The 21201-nt window shown below is 36.5% G+C and overlaps 2 protein-coding genes across 3 annotated transcripts in view; one reads left to right on the top strand and one right to left on the bottom strand.

Moving 5' to 3' along the window:
• Positions 1-3945: 3945 nt before the first annotated feature.
• Positions 3946-5320, bottom strand: LOC135640948 (arogenate dehydrogenase 2, chloroplastic-like). Its single transcript, XM_065155830.1, has one exon. It carries the CDS (start codon positions 5276-5278, stop codon positions 4199-4201), a length of 1080 nt encoding a protein of 359 aa, XP_065011902.1. The 5' UTR covers positions 5279-5320; the 3' UTR covers positions 3946-4198.
• Positions 5321-8384: 3064 nt separating this feature from the next.
• Positions 8385-21201, top strand: part of LOC135641122 (uncharacterized) — a 14944-nt gene continuing 2127 nt past the window's right edge. Inside the window, exons 1-13 of one of the 2 annotated variants that reach the window (XM_065156188.1) lie at positions 8385-8519; positions 8964-9289; positions 9397-9525; positions 10167-10374; positions 12674-12820; positions 13402-13476; positions 14113-14184; positions 14349-14420; positions 14977-15048; positions 16158-16229; positions 16651-16722; positions 17234-17305; positions 20292-20435. In XM_065156188.1, coding sequence (XP_065012260.1) covers positions 9098-9289; positions 9397-9525; positions 10167-10374; positions 12674-12820; positions 13402-13476; positions 14113-14184; positions 14349-14420; positions 14977-15048; positions 16158-16229; positions 16651-16722; positions 17234-17305; positions 20292-20435 — 1327 coding nt within the window. In that variant the 5' untranslated portion in view covers positions 8385-8519; positions 8964-9097. Of the gene's footprint in view, positions 8520-8897; positions 9290-9396; positions 9526-10166; positions 10375-12673; positions 12821-13401; positions 13477-14112; positions 14185-14348; positions 14421-14976; positions 15049-16157; positions 16230-16650; positions 16723-17233; positions 17306-20291; positions 20436-21201 lie in introns of both variants that reach the window. The other variant, XM_065156189.1, reaches the window with a different exon arrangement.

The raw sequence follows: 21201 nt of genomic DNA, 5'->3' as shown, positions 1-21201 counted from the left end.
CGCAAGCATGTAAAGGAACATTAGTATTATGGCCAACAGCTTGTTTGTCAATCATTACAGAGATATATTGGTGCATAAATCTTTTGCTTCCTGCTTCATTCAACTTTGCTGCAGATGAAACCTTAAGCGGTCCATGGAATCATTAATAGTTTGATTTCAGAAACTAATTTGAGGCAAAGATACTGAACTTGCATAATGTACAAAAGAAAAGGATTTAGAAACAGTAAACCGTTAGCATACCTACACGGACCACAGTAACATCAGACATCTTAATCAACTTTTCATTATTAAGATATGTAGCAAGGAAAAATAAAGCCCAATGCCATGGTTAAAAACTGGCTTGTATTGGTTTTGTCATTGTCTTGAGCCACTTGCACAAGATCTTAATAACATTTGGCAACAAAAAAATTTTCGGCAACAAGACATTCACTGCTCCACATGTACAAATCTCCAATAATTTTCAGCAACAATGACCATTAAAGAACTTCTTCAATAGTTATTCAAGTGCTCATTCACCTCAGTGAGACCATTCTGCATCTCCACAACGTGAAGAGGACCACAAACCTTCTACGAAACAGAATTCTACACAACAAATCTATGCCTGCAAGCAGACATGATTTTCTGAAAATGTTTTACTAGATTGTCAGGAGGAGTTGTAATTCTATGTCTCGGTACCACAAACGAATCCGAAATAGCAAAATTTGTACTACATTTCCTTTTAGACAGGGGTTTTCTCTCAAGCATTATGGAGACGACATGTGGGCAAGTTGGCCAGCGAAATTTTGTCGGTGTTAAGGACACGTGAAAGAATGACTCACGTTACTGCAAGGAGGATCCAACTATAATGCAGTAAGAATATCTGCAAAAGATAAAAGATTCACTACAAGGATTAGATCCAATTGAGACAGTAAATACTTCTACAGTTTTGCAAAGTTATGTCTTAGAATCAAATGATGCTATAAAAGATAATGCTATCCATTCATGTATTTCACAGTTATGTTTGATGGTCTAAGGTAGGTTATTAACTTGCTATTTAGTCAATAAAGAAAGAGTAACAAAGGCAGTTCGAAATTGTGATATCGAATATATTACTTAGTGAATCATATATTTTGATACAACAAAGAAATCTAGCATCCTTTGCATGTTGAACAATCAGAATGTTTTAAGTACTGGTAGCTAATGCAGCATATCATACATAGTAATTATGATTATCAGGAGGAGTTATAATTCTAACTGGAAAACTTTTCATCTTTCACCCATATATTCAATTCTACAAAAGCCATTTCATTAATTGAGATCATATACATACTCATCATAAGAAGGGCAATCATCATCTACTGAAACTCAGATCCATCACTCTCAATCTTGGCAGCTTCTAAAGAACATTTACGGATCTTTTACTTGTAGTTTGATCTTCTCAGAGTGAACCAAACATGGTATCTCTTAGATACCAAATGGCTGATTTAAATTATCACGCATATCATGCCCTGAGAGGTTGCAAGTCCATGAAAGTTCATTGTCTTGTGTCCATAAGCATCTCGAGAGACACTCAGTTCACGTCTTTGCCACCAGGAAAACAAAATAAACAAGATTTTTGAAATTTACTTTTAGTTCCCGCCAATGTGGGGTTCAAGAGATCTAAAATTGCAGGAAGGAGGCATAAATTTGCTTTAAATGGACCAAAATTAAGTAGCTTAGAAACCATTGAAGTGAAAGTGGCATGATTAAATACACTTACGCACATAGTCATAAGGACTACCTTCAAAGACTCGAACAGAGCAGTACTTTCATTTAAAATGCTGCAAACTTCATAGCCTTCAATGCCGCATGGAAAAAGAATGACACAAAAGAGAAATATCTGTTTTCTTCTTTGGAGTGCCGTTGACAACTAAGAAACTACTAATTTAAAGAAAAAGTTCAAAAAACTACATGTAACAGATCAAAGACACGAAAAATATAGACAAAATCATCTCAACAGTTAACCTTTTACTTGTTTCAAGTTGGCTGACTATTGTAATTGCTCAATGATTCTATTCATGATAAGAAGCACAAAAGAGAGATGGTGCTAACATATATGGGCCTCTGTTATAAAGCAATCTATCATGTTCCCAAACAATAAACTCAAAGCTTTAAGTACGCTTCTTCAACAAAATGCTATAATCCATGAATAGGTGAAGATCATATGGAGATAAGGGTTAGCAAAGGAAAAGGATACTGCCGACTCAGAGAAACAATAAACTCACTGTCGACTTGGAAAAACTATGAAACTCATGACCTCTAGATTTGGTTAAAACTATATCATGATGTAAAAACCTTAAGTGATGGTTAAGCATTATCATCATCTATTGTGTGATCCACATTTGTGTTATTATGTCAATTTTTGAAGTAGCAAAGTGACATGTATAAGAAAACAACAGTTGAAATGCATTAACAAAGCAGCAAACTCAACTAAAACACTCAGCAAAATATTTCCTTGGTGTTCTGCTCAATAGATATTTTGTTCAGAGATTAATAAACGATAACAATTTGATATTTTGAATTAACACAATTCTTCACTAGTGCTGTTTCTTCTTGCACTAAGAAAACCTACATAAACTTTGATATGGCACGATCTCTCTTTGTGATACAAAACCTCTGTTGAGTAGATTTATCCATCATCGTTAACTTATTTAAGAAAGAGCAAGCTTGCATAAACTTATGCAACTTATCTGAGAAAAGATGATCTCAAATAGATTTATGCAAGCATTATTAAACATATTAAGAAAGGGATAGATCTTGTTTGATAAGCACATCACCTAAGTTTCCAGTTTCGTGCATAGAGGTAATGCCATACAGTTAAGTTGGGATAACTCACATACAAAAATGCCAAATGGCAGCATCAATAATGCCATACAGTTGACCTGAAGCCAATTCTTCCTCTTTTTCTTTAATGCATGTAAAATAATCACTTTCTTTCTCTCTCACTTGTGCAGTTGAATTCAAGTCGATGCACCTTTTGATCCAGACCTAATCCCAAAATGCATCATGTCAAGCAATTACAAGAACTTGAATTAGGCACCGTTTGACATCTTGAAAAAAAGAATCAAGATAAACTATTATGGTAAGCAGTTTACTCAAAACCAGCCCTCATTTGATAGGGTTGTGTTCCTAGTGATAAAAAGTATGAGGCCCGATATGAGACATACAAAGCTAGTATGACTGCAGCATGGAATTCATAAGTCACATGTTCAATGTTATTCAACCTAGGTGCAATCCTTCGGTACTCGGGCTTACTGAAAAGCTCTAAACCATAAGCTCGTATCTTAGACAGTGATCAAATGTCAGTACATTCAATAAATATATGAACTTGTACTCCAGCATCTTAAGTGGATAACACACAAGTTAGTAGCAACCTGTGACAACAAAAAGCAGAAAAATCCAGTAACATATCCTCCCTAGATTTTAGAGGATACAGTAGCCAGATCAAACTACAAAGGTAACAATAAGACTATGGGATTGTCTACCTAGATATCTATTCAAAATACTCCAGAAAAAAGACACAGCAAAAACTTATCATCCAACATAACAACACAACTAAAACAAGAACTAAACCGACAAAAAACATACTCCAAGCTTTCTTACTATTGCACGACAATATTCAAAATAATCCAGCAAAAGGCACAGAAAAAAATTATTATCCAACAATAACAACGCAACTAAAACAACAACGAAATGGACAGAAAACATACTCCAAGCTTTCTTACTATTGCACAACAATCTTCAAAACTATCCAGCAAAAGACACAGCAAAACCTTATTATCCAACAATAACAACACAATTAAAATCAGAACGAAACCAACAAAAAGAGAACTCCAAGCTTTCTTACTTTCGAACAGCAATATTATCCAATACTTTATATTGTACACTATAAAAAATCTAAATTTCAGCAAACTTGTTGAAAAAGAATGAAAATCATCAGTCTTCCTTTCATAAATAGTGATATCACATTCAGAAATAGGGAGTAACCTTTCCCTGATCCATTGGCACTTGCCAACTACGAGATTGTTATCTTCATAAACCAGCCTACCGAATGTATCTCCGCATAGGACTGGAAATCCTGTGGGAGGAAAAGAAAAGGATAACATTGAATGATAATTAAGTAACTGGAAAAAGAAAACTACTTGCATACATAGTGACAAGGAAATAAAAAGGACATTCTTCAATTATCCTTGGCGACAGGCGCACTACTGCCGTTAGGGCTCTCGAAGAGCTGCTTGCGCAGGATGTCATGCAGGCGGCCGAAGAGCTCCTTCTTGAGGGAATCGAAGGCGAGCTCGAGGCGTTCAAGCAACTCCGTAGAGTTCTTGTTGTACATGAAGAGGCCGTTGTAAAGGTCGAAGCTGTCGCTACAGGTGTTCTCTACGAGTTTGAGCAGGGTCTCGTAGCCCTTGGTGTTGATGGGAGTGGACTTAAGGTCGAGCTTGGCGAGGATGCGGCCGACGGTGTGGGTCAGGAACTGGATCTCGGCGGCGTTCTCGTCGTGCTCAGCGCAGGACATTTCGACCATGCGGCAGCCCTCCCGAGCGAAGATGTCGAGGAAGCGGCGGCACCGGTCGACGCGGTCCTCTGAGTCACCGATGCGAACCTTGTCGTAGACGAAGGGGAGACCTGCCCATCCGTGCTTGCCGCTCTCAGGGCCGAACATGGGGTGGGTGCAGAGGATGTCGAAGTCCGGTGGCAGGATGTGGAGGAGGAGGTTCTTGGGGAACTCCTTGACGGAGAGCACGTCGACGAAGAGGGTGCTGCGCCGGAGGCGCTGAAAGGGGAGGGAGCGGAGGACGGCCTCGGCGGAGAGGATGGAGGTGCAGAGGAGCACCACATCCGGGTGCTGCTCGCACAGATCGTGAGGGTCACGGAAGAAGGCGGCGCCGAGGGATCCAGCGGCGGCGGAGTGATCGGAGCGGGAGTAGGCGAGGATGGCGTGGCCCTGCGCAGAGAACGTGCGGGCCAGGAACTGCCCGAAGTTGCCGAAGCCGACGATCGCGATCTTGAGGCGCGCGCGCTGCTCCAACTCCTCCGACGCCCGCGACTCGTAGTCGAACGCTTGGGCTGCGTCCAGAGCCCGCACCGTTCCGCCGCCCCAAGGGTGTCGCTGACGGTGGCATCGCCCCGTGGGGACGCGGAAGACGCGGGAGAGGAGCGTGGCCCTCGGCCGGAATGACGGCTGGTTCAGGAGCCGCGGCGGCGGCGGCGGAAGAGGATGGGGGAGCGAGGCGAACTGCGAATGCGAAGCGATCATTTTGACGAGCGGTCCGAGGACGCGGCGAGGGCAGAAGGGCGATCGAGACGGCGATAAGTTGTATGCTTTATGTTAGCAAAGCGTAATGAAACTTTACATATCTGCCCTTTTAAAGATTAGAAATATTATGTTTGCCCTCCAATTTTATATATCCATTTAAATATTAAAATTCTTTTGTGTGCATCAATAATTAACACTACTCATAATTATCATCATTTTTTTTAATCTTAAAATACAACACCAATAATTAGATAAGATATCAATATCAATAATCTTAAATGAACTCAAAATCCAATGCAAATCGACTTATAGAAAAATAAGATTTAAAATATGTCTCATTATTGATTTAAAATAATAAATAAATTAGGAGATTTTCATGTGAATTGACTTATAGTATTTTGAAAAGCACCCACTCTAAGCCTAATGAAAAATATATATACTTAATAAATTAGATCGAATCACCCTATGCATTGGTTCAACACCATCTATCTTCTTTGGATCAATCCACCAAAAAAAAAAAGTTATTATTATATCATAGCAAGAGCATTACAAGAATTATGAAAAAGGTGAGACGTTTATATGAAAAATAAGATTTTTTTATAAATTAATACTTAAAAATTTAACAAAGCTTTTATATTTTTATATAACATATATATCATTTCAAATATTAAAAGTATTTATCTGTATCACTAATATTTATGTGTAATATATATATTATTTATATATGTAATCGATAATTATATTTAGTCTCGTATTAGGAGTATGAAGTAAGAATTTAGTCGCATATATTTTAGTTAATTTTAAAAGAATAAAATCGTATTGAACTAATGATAATATCTTTTTATGTCTTGAGATGATGTGATGATTGATTTAACCATGCGGTACATAGAATCTGATTAAGCCAATCACCATCCTACGTTCTCGGATGCTACACTCTAAACTCAAGTCTGAATTAACATGTGCGTTGACTTGGACTTTGAGTTGTTTTCGTTTCTCCAACTAAAGTCAACATGCATGTTGGACTTGGACAGCTAAAATATGAATTAACAACTCATATGTTACACGATAGATATGTCGTAGCTGGTGAGTCAGCACGGTTAGATCCACGGACTGATGTTGGGAGCTTTCTATAAGTTGATTCGGATGATGAGATACCCAAGCTCTCGGGAAGGAGTGCTGGTTGACGTTGGTCGAGATCGGGGCTGATTAGTGACTCCTTAGTGCTGAGAGGATCGTGCTCCTTTGTCGAGTCCCTCACTATCGATGAGTGGTCACCCTCTTGCAAAAATGGCCTCTGCCGGGTGGTACCCGATCATAACCCCTCCGACGAGCAAGTCAGTAACGAGAGGGATTGTTTTTTTCCTTCTTTTTTCTTGTTTCCTCATGGCCGGAGGCCAGCTAGGAGTTTTATACTGTGGCGCGAGGGTTGATGGTGCGTCGATTCGATGTTGTTGTTGTTGACCCCCTAGAGATGGGACAACCATTTTGACCGACCGTCGTTCTGGGACGCGTAGAGCGACGTCAGACGGTACCACCCCGAGCTCCCAGGACGGGATGTGTGGCATATCTTCTTGGTATGAGCTCCCGGGATGGGTGGCGTAGGGCTCCGATTTGACGTACGGTATCAGCAGTGACGTGTCGGTCAAAATATACCATATCACATAAATGTACATATAATTCTAAATTTGCTTTTAAAGAGTTCCAGCCAACAACTAATTAAAAATAGCTAATGAAGATTATTAACGTACATATGTCTGTAGTTCTAAATTTGCTTTTAAAGATACCAAAAACAGCTAATGAAGATTAATTAACATACATATGTATAGGCATGAAACGATCGACTTTGGAAGTATATATACGTATAATTTTGTCAAATAAATGTAAGTAGAATTTAGCACATCACACATCGAAAAATTATAATTGCAGATAAAAGACAAACAAAAAAAAGGTACATGCGAACGACATTTCGACATGATATGACGCACCCAATTTAATCGCATATAAATGCATGTGCGTGGAAGCATTCAGACACCCTCGAGAATACGTGACAATGGTTATGACGTGGAAGGCGTGTTTCGCGTGGGTCCCACTATTAACTCGCGATGTATCTTTAAAATATGGAATTTTCTTTTGCGTGCTTTTATTTAGGTGACAGCCTTTTTACTTCCCCATTCATCTCCGTCAGCGGGGTCGGTCCCACACTGTATCTTTGGGTGTTGTCGTGGGTCAGTGACTCACGTGATCGCTCTCCCTTGCTGGCGCTCGTTATTAACCATCAAATTTACTTTTGTGTCCCTACAAAATCAATCGTTTTACATTCTTATCCCTTCATTTTGCTGCATTACATCCCTCCAAATGTAAAACCTGTATAAAATTATTATGATGGTAAAAATATTATGTATTTACATATTTTAATTCCAAATAGAATTCCTGAATCTACGTAATATTTTACAGTATCCATATATGCTATTCGAAATGAGTGTATATATATATATATATATATATTATATGTTAAGAATTAATTGGTGGGCCCACGTCGTTCTCATTTTTAATTTTCCTTTATTCTGGGTTTATTCGGGTGGGTCCCAAAACGGCAGTTTCGGTGTGAGGGTGCGTGTCGGATAAGGAACGTCGACACGTGGACCCGCTTAACCCGTTTCCATTGTGGATCCGCTGTGCCGATCCAGGCACAGAACCCCACATGAACCACACGGGAACGAATTCGTTATTCTACCCGCGTTGGAAAATACTTATATAAGCTGTCGTTTTAAGTAAAGAAAATAACGAAAAATGAGAGAAATAATTTTGTGCCGAAAACCTTTCTCGTCGGGTTGGGGTTGTCGGATATCTAGAAAACAGGAAGTAGAAAGTGGGTCCCCGGCAGAATAGAGAGGCCACTAATATGTCGCCACGTTGTGTTTCGTGGTATTTCGTGTTGCGGTCGGCATAGCTGATCGGTCCGACCGCCGCGGCTTATCCTGCTCCTCTGAAGCGCCGAGCTCGGGCAGCCGAGACCGACACGCGTTCCTCATCTGTTGGCTCGTACTGTGGGCCCCGCCGTCATCCCACTCTCCCCCGCCCTTTCTCGCCCCTTGGGGCTCTTATTTCTCCTCCCACCCTCCTTTCGTGCCGCTTCGGGCTTCTTTCACCCGTCCTCCGTCTCTTCTCTCCCCTCGTCCTCCTCCTTTATGCTAAACCCTAAGATTCGATCGTGCGCCACCTCCTTTTCTCTCCCTCTACGGTAAGAATACGGCTTCCGATCATCCGATCGATGGGACTTTTGTGTGTTTTTGGGGGAGTTTTTCGTACTGTCCGTCGCTTTCACAACTTTTTTTTCTTGGGTTGTTTCTCTCTGTTCTTTTGGGCTTGAAGTTGTTGGTTTGCTGATGGCACTAGAGAACAGGGGGCGATGGATATTCGGATGTCTTAGTTCGTCAAGCGATCATCGATTTCTCGTGTTATTCGGTAGAACTTTTGCGATCTTGGAATTTTTCATCTCCATGATCTTATGGGGTTTTATCCTACAGTTGATTTTTGTTTGCCGTGAAAATCCATTTGACTGTGTTTTTTGTCATATAGATTGTTTCTTGCATTGAAATTCCACTTGTTATTTTCTCAGAGGAAGTAGCTTTTATTCTGGTTATTGAAGATATGCTGTTTATGCTGGTTTAAATTCTTACTCTAGAATGGAATAGTGCAAACAAGAAAGTTTCTTGGGTTCTTCTGGATTGTGCAAATGGCGGAAAGTTGATCTTTTTAACAGGACAGCTGAAGAAAAAAAAGAAAAAAAATCATTATTTGGAAGTTAACCGTTCTCCAATGGGGGGAGCTTGTTCTAGAAAGAGAAACGTTCTCGATGAAGATGATTTACGCAGGTCCGGAAGATTCTCTAAGACTGGCAGCTCAAAATGGTTGTTATTTAGTCTGCCTCGTTGCAGCACAGATGTTACAGTTCGAAGGCAAGGAAAGTGCCCTTCTCTCATGGAGTTATGCGTGGCTAAAATTCGTGAGGTACGTATCTTCCATCATGCCTATAAGCATATGATTCGAGTATTTTGTGTCTTGCGTTGTGGTTGAGACCTCATATTTCCTATGTTAAAATATTTGGGTGGAAGCAGGATATAAAAAAGTATAGCAGCTTTTCCATGCTGCCAAGAGACATAAGCCAGCAGATATTCAATGAATTAGTCGAATCTCATGGCCTCACTGATGTGTCTCTTGCAGCCTTTCAGGATTGTGCCCTTCAGGTGAGCATTCTATTGCTGTGGTCCAACAAATAGCTGGTTTGGAGTTTAATCTTTTAATGTATAAGCTACTCTGAATGATTTGTGGCCATGAGCGACAAGTAGTAGCAAGTGTATCTATCACTCATACTGGAAACTAATGTGGTCCTTCAACAACTAGAAACAAGTGTATTTATCAGTATGTACTAATAATTAGTATGGTACTGCTATAAGGATGCAGAGCTGATTGCTCTGCCCTTCTTTAGCAGGAAAAGCTCTTTTCCTTTTCTTTTGTCGTGAATTGTATTAGCCACTACTTGTGGCTTCAAATTTAACCATGGAGGTAGTTGTCCTACTTACCCTGTATCGGAAATGACAGAGAAGCTTTCTGGAAGTAGTTGTTCTGTGTAGTGTAGTTTCTCACTTAAGCTTGGCAAGATTACTTAGAGGAATATCTGCATGTCCATGTACCTGATGGAGAATATTTTGTTTACTGGTCATAAACTTTATGTTATTTGGACAACTTCATTTAACATTCCTCCTAGCTTGTGATATTTGAATGATATTTTCCCTAAGTAAATGCACAGAATTTGGATTTTCTTGTGTTTTATTGGATCTTGTACTTAATGCTGTTGATAGTTTATATTTTTTGCTTTTGCCATCAGGATATTCATCTTGGAGAATATCCAGGAGTGAAGGACAGTTGGTTAAGCACAGTTTCCTCTCAAGGGCAATCACTGCTGTCTCTTGATATTTCTTGCTCTGATGTGACAGATTCTGGATTGTCTCTTCTTAAGAATTGCCACAATGTCCAGTGCTTGAAATGTAATTACTGTGACCAAATCTCAGACTATGGTTTATCACATATATCTGGTAATTTTTCTTCAGCCTTTTATGCCATTTCTTGGTTTTTCTAGAAACCTTCCATTGTGCATCTTGTCATACATCAGCAAGACAATCTCCTGATCCTGTGTATAAGGAGAACCTCCCTATATTTTTTAGTAAAGAAGCAATGTTCAACCCATATTATAATTACCAAAAGGTCTACTATTATCAGAAGTTTGCCTAGGTGTGAGGACAAGGTTTTACACATAACCTCTGTTTAGGCACAAAAGATTAGTGGTGTAGGACGAGAAGCAGAATTCTTTTGATTATAGAGGAACCATAAAGAGAGGAATAGAAAGATAGTAATTGAAAAACAATAGGAAAACAAAGGGATAACTACCAGACTCGGTTTGGCTCAAGGAGCGAACTCTTAGGCTCGGGATGAAGGCTTTGCACCTTTGCACGTCTCGCACGTGAACGATAGAATCATTCCATTATAAAAGTAACTTGTGGTCTTGCACCACTCACACATAAGGTGGGAAAAGAACTCAATTCATTGATCAATTTCTGATTGATGCATTACAATGTTCAAGCTCTTTTTCTATAGATTCAAGTAAAAAAAAGGAAATTATGGAAAGAAGGATAATTGCAATCACATCAAATCAAATATATGATTTGTTTTTTCCTTCGAAGAAAATAATATTGGTGACTTGATTTGAAGGATAATCTCCCTTTTCTTGATAATATTATTGATTGATAGATGCCCTTTTTTGTAGAGATGAATCTGTATGATCTTCAATCAAGATTTACAATCTTCAATCAATAACGAACTTGATTTCTTCCACTTGTTTCTGCATTTGTTTCCTTTTTCTTCATCTCGAGTAGATATTATCATGTGACTAACTTATGACATATGCAAAATACCCCTAAACTAATGAAATTTATTCAGATAATAAATAAACTAAATTGCTCTTGTATCACTTAGCATGCGTCTCTTGTCCTTATTTGATGATTAGGTGCTTAAAAGTTTTAGTTTCACGGATTCGTGCTGATATCTCCCTCAACTAACAAAGAGATCTTGAAGGAATTGCCACATATGAAATTGAGTATAATTTTGCAAAGAAATACTCCGCATGTTTCTTGAGAAGAGATGGGAAACATGCCCAATCTCATTTGATTCGATAGTTGCCTGTTTGAAGATCCATCCCTTCAATTGGTCTTTCTTTTAGGACTCTTTTCCTAATGACTGCACCAAAGTGGAGTGTTCCCAAGCTTCAGGGCAGTGTTGTCAAAGATGCTAAGTGCTAAAAGATGTCTAGGTACCAAAATGCCAATATAAAAATTATAAACATATAATTAAGGAGAAAAATCAATAAAATTAAATTAAACAATACATGAATTCCATATCATTTCATATCCAAAATATCACCACTAGAATATTGAATTGCATTCATTTGACCAAAATATCACCATCTACAAAGCATTAAAGTACTAAATTATCCAAATATGACAAGAAACATAAAAAAAAAGAAGTCTAACATCAAAATTAGCACAATTCAAAATTATAGCAAAAATTGACAATTCAAAATTAACAATGCAAAATTCTAGCAGTGACAAAAACAGTAATTAACATAATTTGTAAACTATTATTTACAAGAATTAACTATTATTAACAAGAATTAACACAATTCAGTAACAGAAACAAGGCTTGTGCTCTATCATTAATTTTGTTTCTTCAAGTTTATCTTTTTGTTCCGGGGGAAACAAAGCTTGCACCGATATCTGACTTTGTATGCTGACATTCTAATGGCATTACCTATCTCTTAGCGGCTGAGGAAGTGAAGTACTTACTAAGATTAATGACCATTTCCATGGTTTCTACTTTCTAGGTTCTCAATGCTTTGGCTTCAAATTGTTTTCCCAAGCTTGATGATTTTGCCTATCATGTGCTTTTCAGTCTTTATTTAATGTAAAAAATGTTACACTTTAATATTATCCTTTTGCTACAAAAGGTCCTGAGGTCCTCTATATTTTCTTAGATATCTAGAGTCACTAATTTTTTTAAATCTGTTGTAGTAGATTTTAAAGTACGACATAATATTGTCTGTATGTTACTCAATTCATATTCCTGAAGATCTGTGAATTCCACTTTTGCTTTTTTTTTTCCTTACTCTTGGTGTAAATAATTTGGAACAAGAACATTCACACTCTTGCTGTAATGTTTATTGTTTAATGAATCTGGTCAAACTTTTCTTGTGTCTACTTTCTTTTATTGAATGATAAATTAGCCCAATAATTTTTACCGTTTTATTGCACTTTTCATCGCAAACTTTGTTTCTCCCTTCAGGACTTTCAAACTTGACCTCTTTAAGTTTAAAGAAGAGCAATGCAATTACTGCTGAAGGAATGAGGGTTTTTACCAACTTGATTAACTTGGTAAATTTGGATCTAGAGAAATGCTTAAAGATTCATGGTGGCCTTATATATTTAAAAGGTATGCTTCTACCAAACTATTGGCCTTTGATTGTCATGTTGACACAGCTCTAAAAAGATAGCAATTTTGGTTTTTTGAGCTTTGCTTCTCTTTCATAATGAATCATGTCAAAACTCACATGAGTCGATCATTTTTACACCTGTTTAGAGTTTGCAAGGATTAATAATCTCATGCACCAGGCTTCCTCCTCCAAACGAATTGTGACATAATATAGTAGTTTACAATTTATTTCTTTTTCTGGAGGGTAATATACTTACAAACAAAGATGAAGATAGGAATGAAAGGGAAACAAATCATGGAAATATGTGAACAAAATCAATCATAAATGTGAATTTGACCAGTTTATCTTATATTATTACTTTTCATACATTTGTTAGCTTGTGTCTAATGACCAAATTAGTTCCTATAATATTGGATGGTGGTGACAATTTTTCCTAGATTTTACTAGTTTGTTGTTTCTATAGTTCCTTTTATGCATTATGTATTAATTCCATAAGTTCTATTGTCGATTGTTTGCTGTTTATGGCCTTAATGTTTCTCATATTCTGTGCTTTAAACAATCATATGTGAACTTTCTGCAGACTTGAAAAAGCTTGAATCCCTTAACATCAGATACTGCAATTGTATAACAGATGAAGACATGGAGCCTCTTTCTGGTGGGTTTTATTTGTTTAGACTCTGTCAAAATTTTTTTGCATTCTCAGTTTAGTGCTTGGCCAAAAAGAAAAGTCTGGTGTGTTAAGGCATTTCAATGATGATCTACAATACAAGGAGGATGGGATGTACATGCAGCTACTGTTGTTCCTTGTATGAGTGGAAATTATATGCACATACTACACAGATAGACAAATACATTTTGTTTTCTTATCCTGGACAAATGGGCTTTGGATGATGATGGTGATGAACTGATGATTATGCCAAAGTGTCCATTGAAAAATCTGAAAATTTTGTATTATTTAATAACCTCTGTGGGTATTCCTCTAGTTTGGCATATCTTTTTTTCCCCCTGACAAATAAAGGAATCTGAGTTGTTTGAAGTTTGAACATTATAAATAACTATTCCATGCTATTGCATGCAAATATAAAACCAATGCACATTGCTAACCTCACCTTTTTTTTGCATTATATGTTTCTTTTCCTTTGCTTCTGGTGACATACTCCTAATTAGCAGTCCCTTGTTTCACAAAGAAGAGGTGCTATGCACATTGATGATCTTGCTGTCATATTGTTTGTCAAGTAAGTCTCATCAAGAAAATTTGATCAGAATATTTACATCTCTATTCTTGTTCTAGGTCTTTCAAACTTAAAAGAGTTGCAAATGTCATGTTGTAAAGTTACCGATGCAGGGATTGCTCATCTAAAAGGTAAGATGCAATGGGCTGTCTTGATTTCTAGACTTGCAGTTTATTATTCATATGTTTTCAATTTCACATTTGCTATTAGCTTCTGGCATCCTTCATCAGCAAGACTTCTGTTTCACTTTTCCATTTTAGGGTACATTTCCTTTCTCCAATTAAATTCTTTGCAGGTTTATATAAAATTGCTCACTTGAACCTGGAGGGTTGTCCAGTTACTGCTGCCTGCTTGGACGTTATATCAGGTTTTCTTCTTTTCCCTTCTTTCCTGGTGGTGCCAGTAATTGCTAAACTTATAAGTTAATTGCTATATTCATTGGTCTCTTTGTCCGGTTAAACATGTAAGTTATGCATTTTTAGTGGGTTCCTTTCCTGTAGTCCTGTAAACCTGGGGGTTATTTCATTTCTGCTTCTTTTAATTATTGTTGAACAATTATTCTTGTTCCATAGTGCAATGATTTCTTTCTTTAACTAGTTCATCTTTGCTATGCAAATAAAAAAAACTATACTGATATACTCTACATGTAAGTGTTACTTCTTAACATGTTCTTTCAAGATTGTAATTGCTATGTAGCTTATGAACACTGTATGGCCTGTTTGACTTGTAAATTGTCCATATCTGGTTCTTTAACTGCATGATTTCAGAGTAAGTATTCATTCATATCATGTATATCTTTATCTTTAATATTTTAGAGTGACTTATCTGTGTGATTGAATTAGTCTATTTGTATGCTAGTTTGATTTTTTTGTGTTCAAATAAATGGTATGTGATAAATATGGTTCTTTCTGGATCCTTTACAGGCTTTGGATCCTTGATTTTTTTAAATTTGAGCCGATGTGGTTTATCTGATGATGGAAGTGAGAGTTTTTCTGGTGAGTTAATCACAACCCCTGGAAACTTAAGATGTTCTCTGTAAACATGTGAAATATGGAGAAGTACGTTTCCTTAAAACTTTTCAGCAATCACATATATGATGTAGGTACATATATTTTTGGTTGTTGCTACCATGCGAGAAGGGAAGTCAAAGACATTGTGTCTTACCATTTGCATTTCTAGCTGTGTGGATTGTTCCTTCAAATGTTTTGCTGCTTCATGCTACTTCTGATATCAACAAGCTGCAATGAATCCAGTACATCTTGGCATATAGTTTGATGTGTGATTAGATTGTATTGATGCATGTCTAAGGCGTAGTGTTTCTCTTAATTTTCTGGAAGAAAATGGAACTCATTTCTATACAAAAAATTTCTTATTCTCCATTAAGTTAGTGTCTGGTTATTCATGTGTCATTTTAACGTCTGTAGTCTGCAATGGCAATTGCCAATCTTGGTCTGTTCTGGTCTCCAGCTTGCTAGTTGAGATTTTGGCATATCAGCACAAGGCTACCATCTGGTTGAAAGAAGTTAAAAAAAAGAAAGATATTTATATCCTCTGCTACTTGTTCTGTTTCTTTTTTTTCAAATAGTGGCTGCCACAAAGCCTTAACTAGCTATGAACCAGTCAATGTTAAGTGGTGCACTTGGCATCCCATGGTGCAGAAAACCTTGATCTGCGAGACCCTACATGCAGACTAGTTTGTGTTACTCAGGAATGATGCTTTTATTCACAAGGGCCCTTGTATTTTGACATGATGTGGTTTTTCAAAAGGAAGTAATTCCAATGGCAAAAAACTTGATACATAATATGTGGTCTAGAACCATTCAGCATGATGATCTTTGCCATTTTGGTCATGCTTGATCTCATAAATGAATTTTTCTTTCACTAGATACCATGGTATTAAGTTGTGATCTTTTGGTGCTTATGTAATGGGCAATGCTTTTTCAGCTACATTGTTACCTTTTGGCTTTCTAAAAAAATTGTAGAGCTTTTAGTTCTTCATTAGTTTTGTTTTACATGATAATGGTTCTTGTTATTTTGAAAGTTCCTGTACTGGTTGTTATATGCTTAAATTTTTTACAACTCTTAAACAATCATTGTATCACAGGGCTTCAGAAGTTGAAAGTTCTGAATTTGGGTTTCAATAACATCAGTGATGCATGTTTGGTGCATCTTAAAGGTAAATCAGTTTCAAGTTTGCAAGTGCTGCTGAGTTTTAAAATGTTCTTTCCAAAACTTCTCTAGTTGACAAAGTCAATAACTTGGCAATCTTCAGTACATCTTTGATGCCCAACGTGTAGCTTTCAGCTTCCCTGTACTATTATCTTTTTGATGTTGGATTGACATTCTAACTAGTCATGCTTTTGTTTAAGACAATGATACAAATCTTCTTATAACTTTCTAATGGCTTTGTAGTGCTTTCAAAATAGTTATTTTTTTATTTAATTTGGTAATAGCTTGGTGCTTTGTCAATTTGGGCATTAATTTTGCTAACACTTCAATATATAGTGGTCATTGTGCTTTCTGAATATCATTACTGTGGACAAAGTCAGAATGATCTGCTTTTTATTGAACTTTTCTTAATATTTGATTCATTGTAGATTTGATCAATTTGGAGAGCTTGAATTTGGATTCTTGTAAGATTGGTGATGAAGGAATGTTCAACTTGAAAGGTAAGTGTCATGATTTTCGATTAATTCAAGTTGTTACATGTATATATTACCAACAAGAAATGGTGTCATGAAACTCTGATTTCTGGACTTTTCTCCTATATGAGAACATTTGGACAAGCCCTTATAACTTTGTTGTGGTGTTTCAATGTACTTCTGGCATCCGAGAATTCATTTTATTGAATTATACCTTTTTTTTGTTTAGCTAAACTTGACTGGTCATAGAACATTGTGAGCTAGTGATATGCAAAATATAGGTCAATCAACAAAAAAGATGCATAAGACACTAGTGTTTTCTACTAGGTAGCAAGTCTACAATTTGGTTTTCCCTAAGTGGCACCAAAGCATGATCTGCAGGTTTTCAGAGGGTAAAAGGCAAGCAAGTGCTATAACCTTATTTTGTCAACCATAGCCAAAAAATTAACCCCTAAGATTCTTGGAAAACCTTAGTTTATTATTGAAATTATTGTTGATTGCAACTTTCCTTATTGGTTCACTTGATATTTTTTTAAAGGTCTTCTACGTTTAAAATGCCTGGAGCTGTCCGATACTGAAGTTGGAAGCAATGGACTGAGCCATCTCTCTGGTATGCTTAGCAACTTGTGCATGATATGCAATTGAACTACTTACTGTTAATTTTTTTTTACTATTAGTAGGTGTCCATATCTGGTTTTCTTATTCTTATGTTGCATGGTGGCAATAGCATAATAGCTTTCTGTTTCATGAATGTTTTGTTAATTTATTTTTGTTTAGGTAAAATTTAATTGTGTTTCTTTGCAAGTTCACATATCTTATGTGTTGAGTATGCATCATTAATCGCACAGGTTTAGTTTTATTTTTTGGATATGTTTTTCAGTGTGATATTGTCTGCAACAACCTTCAGCACATTTTAAACTTATTGCAAGTTTTGTCCAATAATCATTTAGGTGAAGGAACTTGCTTGTGGTGTCTTGGATAGTGTGGATTAATTATAGCTGACTGCTTGATGGATAAACAATATTTGGATCAGCTATATTTTATGATTTATGATTTAGATGATCAAGCTATGCAGTTTCGAATAATACCATCCATACCGGGCGGTATGTACCGGTCCATCAACTGACCAGTACACGGACCGTCCATTACCGGACGAAATATATATATGTATATATATATACCGAACGGTATACCGCTCGGTATACAGTATCGTACCGTACCAAGTGAATGTTGAAACTTCAGTACGGTATGATATTTCAATCCTTGCAGATGATCATAGTTTGATTCACAGTTCATATACATCTTGGCAGATGTTAATACTAGTTAATTGATAAATTGGTCTTGCATCTTTTTTTTTTTTTAGCTTTTTCCTGTAGCAATTTAAGCATAGATGTTTAATCTTAATTACTCTTAGTACTGATTCTGTTTTCTTTAAACAGATAAATAATCACTCGTAGCTCTCAGTTTGTTTATGATGTTTAGAGGTCTGTTCCCTCTAAGATTCCACAAATTAAAAATATGTTTTTAGTTGAAAATTCTGAAAAACCTTCATCTATGATCATTTAGATGTCCTGATCACCAAAAAGAATTTTACCAGAAATAGTAGAGCTTGTATTTTTCTCGGTTATGTGACTAGGTCAAACATGCCACATATAGGTGGAATGGCTCAAATTGATGTATAGTGATCATTAACATTTTGTCATATGCAACCAACAGGTGTAAACAGACTTCTGAGAATGCCTAAAACTGTTCCTTACCATCCTTGAGGTTTGAAGGTTTTCCTGAGTGGCATGTGTCTCTTCAGATTTACCTTGCTGTTTTACTCACTCCTGATGCTGCTTCTATTGATTTTTGCATAGTGGGCCTAAAAAATGATTGCAAATTGATTCATTTTCTTTGCAAAGTCATAAACGAATCAGAGAAACAGTACATAAACTACAAGAATTAATGTCAAAATCAACAAGAAGTACATCTGAACATGCATAAACATGGCACATTTTTTCACGATTAAATTATTAAACATCTTATAATAGCATACGACAAGCAGGTGGCAACCTGTTTTGCTGTCAGTTAAATCCCTGATTGGAGACTGACAAGAGCTATGAGAACCATAGTGATCGAGCTATTATCAACTTCACATTATGGAGAAAATGCAGTTCTCTGTTTCTTCTTTTTAGATGGTTTATGTCAGTGAAGAAATTGTATTTCTTTTGTCACATATAAGACAAGTTGAACAGTCAAAGATGCAAGCTAAATTAAAAAAATTATGAAAATCTTTAACGGTGGTTCAAATTCTCTGCCATTTGTATTTTTCTTCCATCTTACTGATGTCTAACATGTCAAAAGAAGCATAAATCACATTATATAAAAAAATTGCATGGGCCTAGTCAACCTAGAGATATTATCACCTTTCATGCATGTACTCTTGAAACTGATAGTTACTGGATTCTTTTGATCAAAATCAACATGGCTTTTCTGATGGTCAAGGTTTGTAGGCAGTTGAATGTTTATATGTTCATATTGTTGTCTACTCAAGTTCATGAGACGCAAAACCATCACTGTGATGATTGTCCCTTTTTTAAAGCTATTTCTTACTCAATACATGACCCCTTAACCTATGGACTAGGTGCAATCTTGACGCTATCCATGAACAATCTTGACTCTATCCATGAACTTTATTTATTCAGTTAACCTAGGTGACAAGTAGATGTGGGTTTTTTTTTTAAATACTAAGTAATCAAATTACCTTGAAATGTTCTAAACTTTTACCCCTATGTTTTTTTTTGTTCACTTGCACCTGAGCCTACTGGCTTTCTGGGTGTAATTATCAGTGGAACAAAATTAACCATGTAACTTAAGTAGATGTGGGTTTTTTTTAAATACTGAGTAATCAAATTACTTTGAAATGTTCTAAACTTTTACCCCTATGTTTTTTTTTGTTCACTTGCACCTGAACCTACTGGCTTTCTGGGTGTAATTATTAGTGGAACAAAATTAACCATGCAACTGCTTGTCATGGTCCTTGGAACTTAGAATGATAGATGTTTCTAATAAGTGAAATATATGTTAATTTTCTTTGTACAATATGATGCTTAACATAAGACAGTAGTTGCAAAGTACTAACACAATCATCTAGTTTCCCAGGCAAAAATTACTACAGATTTTGCTTATATAAGAGCATTCTCACTGGTCTGGAGCTATCTATAAGTTGTGAACTTCCTTTGATGACCAAGAAGCCTTTGTAGACTTGTAGTCTCATCCATTTAGTGTTATTTCTCTCATTAACAATTTGGTGCTTTTCATAATATTTTTCAGTTCATGACATTTGGAACATGAAACTTGCTTTTGAGGTTTTACATGGCATGTGGTCCTCTTCTTAAGTATAATTTTCATTATTTTTTTTACAAGGAAAATATGATGGTCTGCAACTTGGTATACAATTTGTCTTTTTTCTGTAAAAGATGTGCAATGCATATAAACACTTCAGGTTTTGAATGTGAATTCTCAGAACATTATTTATATAGTACAAGCGCAATTAGATTATTACTAGATTACTATGACATGAGAAACTTGATTGTGATATATATCATTGTCAGGTTTATGCAACTTGGAGAGTATCAATCTCTCGTTCACATCAGTAACTGATGGTGGCTTGAGGAAGCTGTCTGGATTAACTTCCATTAAGTCACTAAATTTGGATGCTCGCCAGATAACAGATGCAGGCTTAACGGCTATCACCAGTAAGACTTGTTTGCAGGCTAGCATTTTGTCACAATATGTGGATGCAAATATTCATGATCATGGAATTTGTTATCCGCATTCCAGTTTTGAAACTTTTGTATAGCTTGTATAATTTATTTCGTCTTCTCATGTTAGATATAGAAAGTTTTGCCTTCTGTTAAAAGGGTAAACTTCTCTCTTTTTTCTCGGCATACAACAGTCGTAAATATTTGCATTCGAGGTTTCTTCTTAGTGAGGCACCCATGTAGTGATGACTTGGAAATCTACATAAGATGACTTTTTAGGAATTATTCAGGAGGCTTCGATTTTAATTATAGTTGACACACTACATGAAAATTTTCACTTGTATTTGAAAAATCCGCTTGTCCTCTCTCTTTCTTTTTTTCCTGTTGCTGGTTCCAGAGTTCTGGGTGATTCTCTATTCTGCTTGATTTCAAGATTTACACTAGTTGTAGTTGTGAAGATAAGATAATGCCTGTTAGAACATTCATAACGCTCTACTAGCTGTTGCTTAGCTTGTATTTATTACCTTCTATCTGAAAGTTTTCATGGATGTATGTTGAAAAACTGTTTGTAGAGTCTCAGGTGCTTCTTTATTCCATGAATTTTAAGATTTACACTAATTCTAGCAGTGGACATATGATAATGCTTGTTGATCATTCATGCTCTAGTTAAGTTGTAGGTGTTGTTAAGCTTGTATCCTATGATATGCTATTCAGAAGGTAGCATGGAATTTCTTCACCTGCTATTCTTGAGGGTGTACCA

This window comes from Musa acuminata, chromosome BXJ3-6 (assembly GCF_036884655.1).
Source record: "Musa acuminata AAA Group cultivar baxijiao chromosome BXJ3-6, Cavendish_Baxijiao_AAA, whole genome shotgun sequence".
NCBI lineage: Eukaryota > Viridiplantae > Streptophyta > Magnoliopsida > Zingiberales > Musaceae > Musa > Musa acuminata.
This window is presented reverse-complemented; position numbering and strand designations above follow the sequence as displayed.